General features: G+C 55.8%; 1 protein-coding gene across 1 annotated transcript; it reads right to left on the bottom strand.

Moving 5' to 3' along the window:
- Positions 1–1,813: 1,813 nt before the first annotated feature.
- Positions 1,814–4,718, bottom strand: LOC149325151 (uncharacterized). Its single transcript, XM_089565061.1, has one exon. The coding sequence runs from the start codon at positions 4,542–4,544 to the stop codon at positions 3,309–3,311; it is 1,236 nt and encodes a 411-aa protein (XP_089421187.1). The 5' UTR covers positions 4,545–4,718; the 3' UTR covers positions 1,814–3,308.
- Positions 4,719–11,182: the final 6,464 nt, after the last annotated feature.

Here is an 11,182-nt window from a genome sequence, read left to right as displayed (position 1 = left end):
AGCCACAGCAAGACGAGAGATCCAGCAGGGTAGCGCACATCACGGTGCAGGCCATCGTAGCGGTGTTTTTGAGCCTCTTGGGAGGCGGAGAGCTTGTGACGAGCAACCTGGCGGGCGGCGTCTGCTCGGGCGATAGCGTCATGCGCATATGTAGTGACAGGGCCGGCTATGGGCAGCAGAGTGTCGAAGGGCAGTAAGGGGTCTCGTCCAAAGAGAAGATAGAAGGGCGAGTAACCAGCGGTATCATGGCGCGAAGAGTTGTAGGCGAAGGTGACAAAAGGCAAGCTTATGTCCCAGTCCCGGTGGTCGTCGGATACGTACATGGCGAGCATGTCTGTAAGCGTGCGGTTGAGACGCTCCGTTAGGCCGTTCGTCTGAGGATGATAAGCAGTGGTGAACTTGTGACGAACGGAGCACGAACGAAGGATTTCGTCAACAACTCGGGAGAGGAAGCAGCGGCCACGGTCGGTAAGGAGTTGACGGGGAGCGCCATGGTGTAATATGACGTCGTGCAGAAGGAAGTCAGCGACGTCAGTGGCGCAGCTGGTTGGAATGGCGCGAGTGATCACGTACCGCGTGGCATAATCGGTGGCGACGGCAATCCACTTGTTCCCCGAGGAGGACTCCGGGAAGGGCCCAAGTAAATCTAGCCCAACACGAGAAAACGGGTCGGTTGGGATGGGAATCGGCTGCAGGTGTCCAGACGGCAGGACAGCGGGCTTCTTTCGGCGCTGACAGACGTCGCAAGCGGCAACGTAGCGTTGGACGGAGCGGTACAGACCAGGCCAGAAGAAACGCCGGCGCACGCGGTCGTACGTACGGGAGACACCAAGATGACCAGCCGTAGGTGCGTCATGCAGTTGTTGGAGGATAGTGGAACGTAGGTGTCGGGGAACAACGAGCAAGTGCTCAGCGCCATCAGGTCGCATGTTGCGGCGGTACAGCGTGTTCCCGTCGAGCAAAAACCGGGCCAGAGAAGTGTCGCGCCGGTCGGTGCTGACGCGGTCGATGAGAGAGGTGAGGGCGGGATCCAAGCGCTGTTCGTCGGCAATGTGGGAGAGGTCGGAGATGGAGAGGACACAGGCATCCGACTCACAGTCTGTAGAAGGAGGATCGACGGGATAGCGTGACAGGCAGTCTGCATCTTGATGAAGGCGACCGGACTTGTGAACCACGGAAAAGGTGTATTCTTGCAATCGCAATGCCCACCGGCCAAGACGGCCAGTAGGGTCCTTGAGAGAGGAGAGCCAGCACAGGGCGTGGTGGTCGGTGATAACAGTGAATGAGCGGCCAAACAAGTATGTGCGGAATTTTCCAATGGCCCAAACAAGAGCCAGGCACTCGCGTTCTGTGATGGAGTAATTCTTCTCGGCGGAAGAAAGAAGACGGCTGGCGTACGCAATCACGCAGTGCTGGCCGCGTTGTCGCTGAGCAAGGATGGCGCCAATTCCGTGACCACTGGCATCAGTGCGAAGTTCAGTCGGGGCAGACGGGTTGAAATGGGCCAATACAGGAGGGTTAGTGAGGACGGCGATAAGGCTGGAGAATGCAGTAGCCTGCTCTGGTCCCCAGGAAAAAGGAACGCCTTTCTGCAACAGATTGGTGAGAGGGCGAGCGACGGCTGCGAAGTTCGGGACGAACCGGCGAAAGTAGGAACAGAGACCGATGAAGCTGCGGACATCGCTGGGCGAGCGGGGACAGGGAAAAGCACTGACGGCACGAACTTTATCAGGGTCAGGTTGTATGCCACTCGCATTCACCAAATGGCCGAGGACTTTGAGTTCGCGGCGGCCGAAAGTACATTTTTTTTTAGTTGAGTTGAAGACCTGCGCGGCGGAAAAGTGCCAAGATGGACGAGAGGCGAAGCAGGTGGGTTTCAAAAGAGGGCGAGAAAACAATTACATCATCTAAGTAACAAAGACAGGTCGTCCACTTGAAGCCCCGGAGTAACGAATCCATCATCCGTTCAAATGTGGCAGGGGCGTTACAAAGGCCGAAGGGCATGACCTTAAATTGGTAAAGGCCATCAGGGGTGACGAAAGCTGTTTTCTCGCGGTCTCTTGCGTCAACAGAGATTTGCCAATACCCGCTACGAAGGTCGATGGAAGAAAAGTAGCGGGCACCATGTAAACAGTCCAGGGCATCATCTATGCGCGGAAGGGGATAGACGTCTTTCTTCGTGACCTTGTTCAGATGACGATAGTCGACGCAAAACCGCCAAGTTTGGTCTTTCTTTTTCACGAGCACGACAGGAGATGCCCAAGGGCTGTTTGAAGGCTCGATGATATCGTTGGCCAACATCTTGTCCACCTCCCGCTGGATGACCTGGCGCTCTGGTAGCGACACACGATAAGGCCTCCGGTGTATAGGTCTTGCATCGCCGGTGTCAATGCGGTGAGTCACTACCGATGTTTGACCCAGAGGAGCAGAAGCGAAGTCAAAAATGTCGGTGTAGGACACCAAAAGGTTGTGAAGATCCTGTGCATGCTCGGGGCTCAGGTCAGAAGCAATCATCGCAGAAATGGATTGCGGAACGTTGGACGGGATGTCGGGCGCTTGAGAGACAGTAGAAGGCGGTCCAGGTGAGAGAGCAGTGACGGTACAGTCGGTGAGAGAAGACAAAGTAGCAAGCGATATGCCTGCAGGAAGAACTTGTGGTGACAAGCTGAAGTTGAGGACAGGGAGGTAGGTGCTATTCTTGGTGACGCTCACGATAAGGTGCGGAAGAACAACATTGCGAGAGAGAACGACATCGGCGAGTGGGCAGGCAAGATAATCCCCATCAGGAACCGCAGGAAATGGTGACATAGGCAGATAAACGGCAGAGTCGGGGGGCAGGCGAGCGTACTCGGTGGAGCGAAGGCGGGGCGTGGAGCTTGAGGGTGTGTCGGCTGAGCTGAGAGGCAGGTCCAATCGTAGAAGGCCACTGGAGCAGTCGATAAGGGCAGAGTGAGCGGTTAGAAAGTCTAGACCAAGGATCACATTGTGAGGGCAGTGTTCGAGGACGGTGAACAAAACTGGGATGTTATGACCGGCAAGAGTGACGCGGGCAGTGCACAAGCCAGTGACGGCAGCAGTGCTGCCATCGGCAACGCGAACGGTGGGCGAAGCGGCAGGGGTCTGAACTTTTTTGAGGCGACGGCAAAAGGATGAGCTAAGAACCGAGACTTGGGCACCAGTGTCAATGAGGGCAGAAACAGGAACACCGTCCACAAAAACGTCGAGCAGATTACAGGGCGAAGGCTGGGTCAGTAGAGGATTTTCAGGTCGGGGCACCAATGCAGCATCACCTCCGGGAGCTGCACTGGCTAGTTTCCCGCGAAGCGGCCTGCAGAGGACGGTGAGTAACTGCGGTGCGGAAGTGGTGAGCGGGAACGGTGGGCTGTCGGAGAGGGAGAGCGGCTGGTTCTGCGAGGAGGCGGTGTGGACTCGGCGCTGGGTGGGTCATTCCGAGGCGTGAAGCGACGGGGTCCATAGTCATAACGACGGTCGACGTAGGGCAAAGGTCGGGGAGGTGGGGACCAACGGCTGCGGCAGTGGCGAGAGATGTGGCCTACGCGCGAGCACGTAAAGCAGATCGGCCGGTCGTCAGGAGTACGCCACTCATCGGGATTGCGATACCTTGTGTAACTTGGGACGAAGGTGTTGCGGGCCGTAGCAGAAGCGACCACGGGAGAGATGGGGCTCGCATTCCGTGGTTCGACGGGACGATGGCTGGAGGGCATGCCCAAGTTGGCGACCTCCTGGCGGACGACAGCTTGAATAAGGGATATTGTGGCCAGGGTGTTGTCCGACAAGGGCGCGTTGGTCGTAACAGGAGCCAGGGCCTCCAGTTCACGGCGCACAATGCGAGTCACGTTGTCGGGGTTTGAAGGCTGCCTCAGTGTCGGCAGATCCTCGCACGTGGAACTGGCAGCGGTGTTAGGCAGGCGATCAAAGCGGTGTGCAATGCGCCGGTGCTTGGCCTGCTCGAAGCGTCGACACACCTGCAGAACGGAGTCAACCGTAGAGCAGTCCCGGCATAGAAGAAGGTGGAAGGCATCGTCGGCAATGCCTTTAAGAATGTGGCCTACCTTATCGTCCTCGGTCATGTTGGGATCGACCTTTCGGCACAGTGCCAAGACGTCTTGAATGTGTGTAATATATGATTCGGTGGCCGTTTGGGCGCGAGCTGAAAGTTCTTTTTTGGCAGCAAGCTGACGGCCAACTGGTTTCCCAAACAGGTCGCGGAGCTTCTGCTTGCAGGCATCCCACGTGGCAATCTCTTCTTCGTGGGTTTCGAACCACACGCGTGCGGTGCCGGCAAGATAAAATATTACATTGGCCAGCATCAGCGTGGCGTCCCACCTGTTGTGCTGGCTAACACGCTCATAGAGCGAGAGCCAGTCCTCGACATCCACGCCATCTGTACCGCAGAATGTGCCCGGGTCGCGAGGGTGGGCTACGACGACAGTTGGCGTGGCAGGCGCAGACGGAGGGGCCGGGTCGGTAGTCATCTCGCCCGTTCGGCCCGTCGCCTCGTCGGCTCGTCGGGTCGTCGGCATGTCGGCTCGAACCCGCGACCTCCACCAAAAGATGTTACGGGGATGTTACGGCGGTAAGTCTGTGTTGGCGGCTGCTCTGAGATGGCCAGCACTCAGCTCAGACACCGAGGGCCCAGCTACCAACGGTCAACGTCGTCGTCGTTCAGCGCACCGCCACTTCTTCGTTCACGGTCCATCGGTAACAATATCACAGGTCTCCCCACAGTGCGGGCATCGCCCATCCGTGTTAGGATCGTAATGTTTTATGATTGCAGGACAGAGTAGAGTACCTGTCTGCAGGCGCCTTAAAGTTCGCTCCTCCGTCTTACTCAGCCCCTTTGCAGGTGCCGGGAAAAGGCGGTGGCTGTCGCTATAATGCGTTATTATTTCTTTGAATCGCAGCAGCAGCTGTTTGGTCTCCGAGCCAGAAGAGCTGGGATGAGGAGCCCGGTGAGTAAGCGCTCGGGCAGCCGCGTCAGCGGCCTCATTAACTCGTAAGCCAGGAGCCCAAGTGATTCGTTTCGGTGTTGGATCAGTGGCAGTTCGTCTTAGAATACAAGCAGCTAAGGGGGAGACCTCCCCTGCTAAGTAATGATCACATGCTTTTCGGGAGTCCGTGATGATGATTTTCGAATTGGCATGAGCGGCAGCAAGCACTATCACTACTTCCTCGGCTCGTATTTAATTCGGGGCTCGAAAGGAGAGTCCATCAACGTGCATTTCCTGGTGAACGTCAGCGGCCGTGTAAAATCCCGTGGGCGATGGCCCTGCTACGTCTACATAATATACACTCGGTCGGGAGCCGTGTTGTCTCTCAAGAGCCCGAGCCCGCGCTTATCGTCTGTTTTCGTGCATGTCGGTGTCCATGTTACTGGGGAGCGGGCAGACCGAGAGCATATGGCGCCACAGTGCTGGGATATGCTCCGCCTCCTCTGGAGTGCAGTCGTGTTGGATGTGTAAGCGGTTTAGCAGGCGGCGCCCAGGGGCCGTCTGCATGAGCCGCGTGTATTGGTTCACGAGGTGGGCCTCCCGCAGCACCTGGTAGGAGTTTAGCATCCCCAATGCATTGAGTTTGGTATTAGAGGTAGCCGCCGGGAGATCCAGGGCTCTCTTATTTGTCTTGCGGATGATGGCGTCTATTCGCGCCTCGTCTTGCTTAGTGGTGCGGAGATATAGCACGGCGTAGAGGTTCGCGCTAGTACGAAGGCATAGACGAGCCGAAGCGCGTCCCTGCCCCGCAGACCACACCGCTTGTTGGAAATGCGGCGGATCATGCGCCCTACCTGTTCGCCTCCTTTCTTGAGTTTCACAATAGTGGAGTCTGATCTGAGTCTGTGGTGAATGAAAAGGCCCAGAGTACGGAGCTCCTCCACCCCTCTAATAGGACCTCCTGACAGAGAGATGTGTATTGCTGTCATATGCCTTGGGTTCGCTCTGACATGCAGAAGCTCTGATTTCGCTGGAGCACATTAAAGCCCACAGTCAATAGCATACGCATCGACACATGGAAGCGGCCTGCTGAAGGCGGTCCTCCATGTCCCCAAGGCTCCCCTGAGTAGTCCAAATTGTAATATCATCTGCATATAACGCGTGTTGAATGCCTTCTACCCGGGCCAGTTGTCTTGGAAGGCGCATCATAGCTATGTTGAACAGGAGTGGTGATAACACCGATCCCTGTGGGGTACCAAGGCCTGGCGATTAGTCAAGAAATCTCTTACATACCCGTAGGCCGTAGCCCCACAATCGGTAGAACTCAAGTTGGTTAGGATGCTTCCGTGTTTAACATTGTCAAAAGCCCCTTTCAGATCAAGGGCGAGAATGGTTTTGTCATTGTGTTGCATAGTTGTGGGTCGTATTACATCCCTGTGCAGCCGGAGAAGGACATCCTGTGCAGACATGTGGGGGCGAAACCCGAACATGGTGAGTCCAAAGAAGTCCTTGCTCTCCAGAGACGCGATCCCGTACCATCGTCTCCATAAGCTTGCCCGCACATGAGGTCAGTGATATGGGCCTCAGGTTGTCCGTATTCATGGTCATACCTGTTTTAGGGATAAACGTTACAAGTGACGTTTTCCACTCGGGAGGGAGTGGATGCCCGCCCCAGATCTGGTTTATGTATTTTAATAAATGGAGGTGGGCTGAGTCCGGTAGGTTCGCGAACAGGTTCACCGTTATGTTGTCCCATCCCGGAGCTGTACGCAGGCGCAATTTTGCTAAGGCCGCCTTAAGGTCGTGCAACTCAAAAGGGGCATCGAGTGTTTCATTAGGCCTGCCAGAGTACGTGTATACTCAGGCCCAGTCGGGTCCTCCGTACGACAAAGATATCTGTCGCACAGAGTGTCCGCAAGTTGGGCAGTCGTGCCTCGATACCCTTGCAGAGCCCGCCGGAGCTGCTTTTGCGTCTCCACTCTCGTTTGGGAGGGGTCGATTAGACTGCGAAAAAGACGCCACGTCTCCTTCGAGCTCTTCTGATGAGCTGCGGCGTCGCCGCGTGCTATCCAATTCGAATCTGAGAGTTCGGCCGCATACGCTGCGGCCTGCTCTGTGAGTTTGGCTATGCGGGCGCGTAGTTTGCGATTAGTTTTCTGCTTTTTCCATCGTTTAGTTAAGCTCCGGCGCGCCTCCCACAAATGCAGGAGGTGAGTGTCCACTGCAGGGATCTCTTCGGTGGTTTGCAGTGTTGTGACGTGTTGTTTCTGAATATTGTATATGTGGTTAGCCCACTCCGCGTAGCCGCCGGAAAATAGTACGAGAGGGATAGTGTGACTTCGGAATTTGTTCCAATCGGTCAGCTTGGCCTGACCCCATTTTTTGCTCGATGCCTTTGCCACGAATGTAATCCGGTGAAGGAAGTGATCACTGCCTAGAGAATCTCCCAAGTTCTCCCAGGCAGCCGCTCTGGAATTTTTAACGAGAGAAAGGTCAGGACACGTGTCGCGGGTTACCGAATTCCCCACTCGGGTGGGATACACCGGGTCCGTGAGCAACGTGAGGCTGAGGGTGGAAATGAGCTCCGCCAGCTCACGTCCTCTTGCCTGTTCGAAGTGGTAGTCCCAGGGAAGGCTGAGAGCATTGAAGTCTCGAACGATCACTACAGGCTCTTTGGCTGCCATTTTTATCGTGCGAGGGACGATTTCATTCAAAGTTACGCGCGGCTTATGCGGAGGGCAGTATATGTTGAGGATATGTATTGACGGGTCGCGGCGTCTGAGAGGCAGTACCCGGACCATTATTCTTGTTCGGTGCTCAAGTCTAAGTTGACCTGAACCACGGTGTAAGCCTTATTCACAAGGATGCACGTGGAGGGGCCCCCCGAAAGGTGCTGTAGCCCGAGTGTTTAGCGTCTGTGCCGGGCTCCTGCAGGGCAATGAGCGCCGGCATGTCACCTAGGGACTGGAGGTAGAGCTGGAGGTGTGGCCGCTTTTTCCAAGCTCTGAAACCCCTGCAGTTCCATTGGATAATCTGGAATTTTTCAAGGATTTTAGCATTCCTGTTATATCTGCTAGCCATCTTGTTGTATTTATTTACGGGCGAGCGGACTAGCTCTGGCCGCGAGCCGGTGCAACCCCAGCGAGGGGCCGCACCGACCCACCGGCTGGCGATCCTGAACCGTGTTCTTCCGCTGCCTGGCGGGAGGCTGTCTTACGTTTGAGGTTAGGGGATTCGCAGCTAGTGCAGTTCTTAATTTGGTTGCTGACTCAGCGCTGCACGGCTTTAAGGACGGAGTCAATGACCTGGGCCATAAGGTCGGGAAGTGCTTGCGTTAAAGCCGCCTTGAACATGTCCTGGAAGGACTCGCGGACTGCTGACATGATTTGTTTCGGGAGGGCCGCCACTTGCTCCTCCAGTTGCTCGGTTTGGCGCTGCAGTGCCCCGAGGCTGCCGACGCGATCAGCAGTGGAAACTGATTCAACTACCGTGTCCCTGGTCTGCCACGTACGAGACGCTAGTGAGGCAAGATGCTATGGATTATCCGTCATCCTCGTCATCTGGCTCAGCTTCCTCCATTAGCTCGGATGACCCGGCCTGTTTGGCCTCTAGTTCTTGAAATTTGCGCGCTAGAATTTGGTTCTGGCGCCTGAGCTCCTGTACCTGCTGCTGTAGGGCGGTTTCGGTAGTAGAGGCACGGGTAGGTGGCCCGGAGACTGCCCTACTCCAACTGCTCACCTGTGGTTGGACGGGTGCCAAGGGCGGGAAGTCCCTGGCGTTGAGGACCGGGGCCACAGCCTGGGTCCTGGACTTGACGGGTTTCGATGGCCCGGTATGGGCCTTGGGTTCCTTAGCGGCTGGCGCTTTCTTGGCCTTGGGCGGAGGAGCTTGCTTGGGCCCCGTCTTGGTCTGCGGCTTGGATCCGGATGGGGAGCTCGGTTTGATGGCTTTCCGGAACCGCCGGGCACAGCCAGGAGCTCCGGTTGGGTGTCCGCCTCCGCAGATGAGGCAGCTCGGAACACAGTCATGTTCCGCCGGGCTGTCAGGAGTGGCACCAGGAACCTGGACCCCGCAGCGTTTGCAGCGCCCCGGCTGCGGTCGCGGGCACGCATCGTCCCGATGGCCCACTGTGCCACAGCGGTGGCATGCAGGCAGTGTCTTCTTTTACAGGCGAACAGGGAGCCGTTCGTAGCTCTGCGGCGTGTTCTGCGGCCGCGACCGGAGTTGCTGGGAGCGCTTCGGGGCTGCGCTCAGCGTACTCCCGCCCTGTGTATGCGGAGAGCTAGCCGGCGCCTGTTGCTGGGCGGCACCAGCACCAGCGTCCCTCGATGCCGCCGCCGCGTTCTTCTTTCCGCGCCAGACGCGGACCATATCTTGAAGGTAATCGTCCTCGGTTGGTAGTGGATCCTCGCCTTCAGTCGTATCCTCGGATTGATGGGTATCTATTGTTACGATCTGCAAGGTCTGCGGGTCGTATCCGGTGACTTGATTTGGAGCCGCCAGAGCCGAGGGATCCCCGATAGGGGCCATCGCAGGCCCCGGCGTCTTTAGGCTTAGCACCACCGCGGAGTGACGAAAGCTTCAAATGCCCGAACAGCGGTCAAAACTTGGTCCACCTTAATAAACGTGGTGTAAATGGGTGCCGCTGAGGCTCCTGGAAACGATGATACCTGGCTTGCAGGGGGGAAATTTGATGTACCGCAATTGATTGCGGTCTGTCATGGAGCCGACGCGGTATGCGACCGCTCCCGTCACCGACGCTAGCTCCGGCTCAGTATAACCGGGTATTCATTCAGGAGTTCTGGAATTAGGGTTATTAATCTCTTTAGACCATAATTCGTACGTGATTTGGCCTTAACTATTATATTCTGTCTTGGTCATGCTTAACATCTGCTGGCGTAGGGTTTCCAGTGAGAACTTAAAGGGGCTGTGGAAGGGGGTCTCAACAAATATGCGGTTTGCCTATGATGCTAAAGGACGATGCGTCACAAATATCTTCCAGCAAAAATTTTTTTGATGCGTTTTCTGTAACCTTTGCGTAGAATCGCGTCCGCCTGTTGTACCTCATCCCAAGACTATTCGGCGATACTAGATTACTACAAGGGCTGCCGAAAGCAGAGAGAACTTTGTCGCGGGGAGGCAGCTACAAACGGGCTCGTGCCCGAACCTAAACGTACTCAGCAAAATGGATCCCACATAATACAATGGCAAATGCCCCTGGTGCCAAGAAACACCCACGGTGTACCACATAACATGGGCATGCCAGAGGATAGACGTGGTACCCGTTGTACCAAACCCGAGTGCGGAGCAATTTGAGGGAGTGCTCTCCAGCGATCGCCGGCTCGACCAAGACGGTGTGATTCGGCGAGCACAACTGGCAGCAGCCTCCAGCGGAGCCCTGGACTAAGGGCAGCCAACTGTTGTGTAAGAAGATGGACGAAGCCATCTGAAGACCGCAGAAGACCAGCGAATCTAGAGCTCGATAAAGTTTTTCACTCACTCACTCACTTGATGCATTTTCTGGAAGCTGAGTTATCTGTAAGTGAAACTTTAATGTCAGCGTCTTTGCGCCTTTCCCTCTCCTCTCGCCACTTTTTGCACGTTGACATGTCGGTCCGCCGGCTCCACGCACTCGGCCCCTCTGCCGACCGCCAACGTGCGTGGGGATTCCCCAGGGGCGAAGCCAATGCCCCCTAAACTGGTTTGGCGTAGTTTGGCGGCGACGGCGCTGGCGCGGCGAATGAATGATGGCATTCCGCTGCTGACGTAAAGAGCGCTACATGACGCAATGCGCGCGGATTCCGGCGAAAGCTCGCCACCGCTGGTCGCCTCGAGGCGCGGAAGCGGACGTTCTTAAAATTGTATTGTAAATTATCGGCTCGCTTTTGAGGTCTCGTACGCGGCATGAACGCTCGGTGGCCTGTACTCTGCATAATCCAGGCATTTTATAGCCAACCTCTAACACCCTTTTCAGGGACCCTTTAAGTTTAAATAACTGTTTTAGGGGCAGTATGTTATAGCGGGTGAAGTACGGAAAAATGCTTTCTGTAAAAGGAACATTGTCTATTCCCCGTAGTTCCCACTTTTATAAAGATAACAGTGAGTTTAGGTCTGTCTCGGATGTTGTTAACCCCAACCAGAGAAGAGCATGTAAAATGTGAGTGAACAAGGGCATAGTAAATTTGTCGCTTAGCTTTTAGAGGAAGGAGGTACCTTAGTTTATTTACCAT

The sequence above is a fragment of the Amblyomma mixtum genome, chromosome 10, assembly GCF_055824585.1.
Source record: "Amblyomma mixtum isolate Tamu chromosome 10, ASM5582458v1, whole genome shotgun sequence".
In the NCBI taxonomy this organism is placed as follows: Eukaryota; Metazoa; Arthropoda; class Arachnida; order Ixodida; family Ixodidae; genus Amblyomma; species Amblyomma mixtum.
This window is presented reverse-complemented; position numbering and strand designations above follow the sequence as displayed.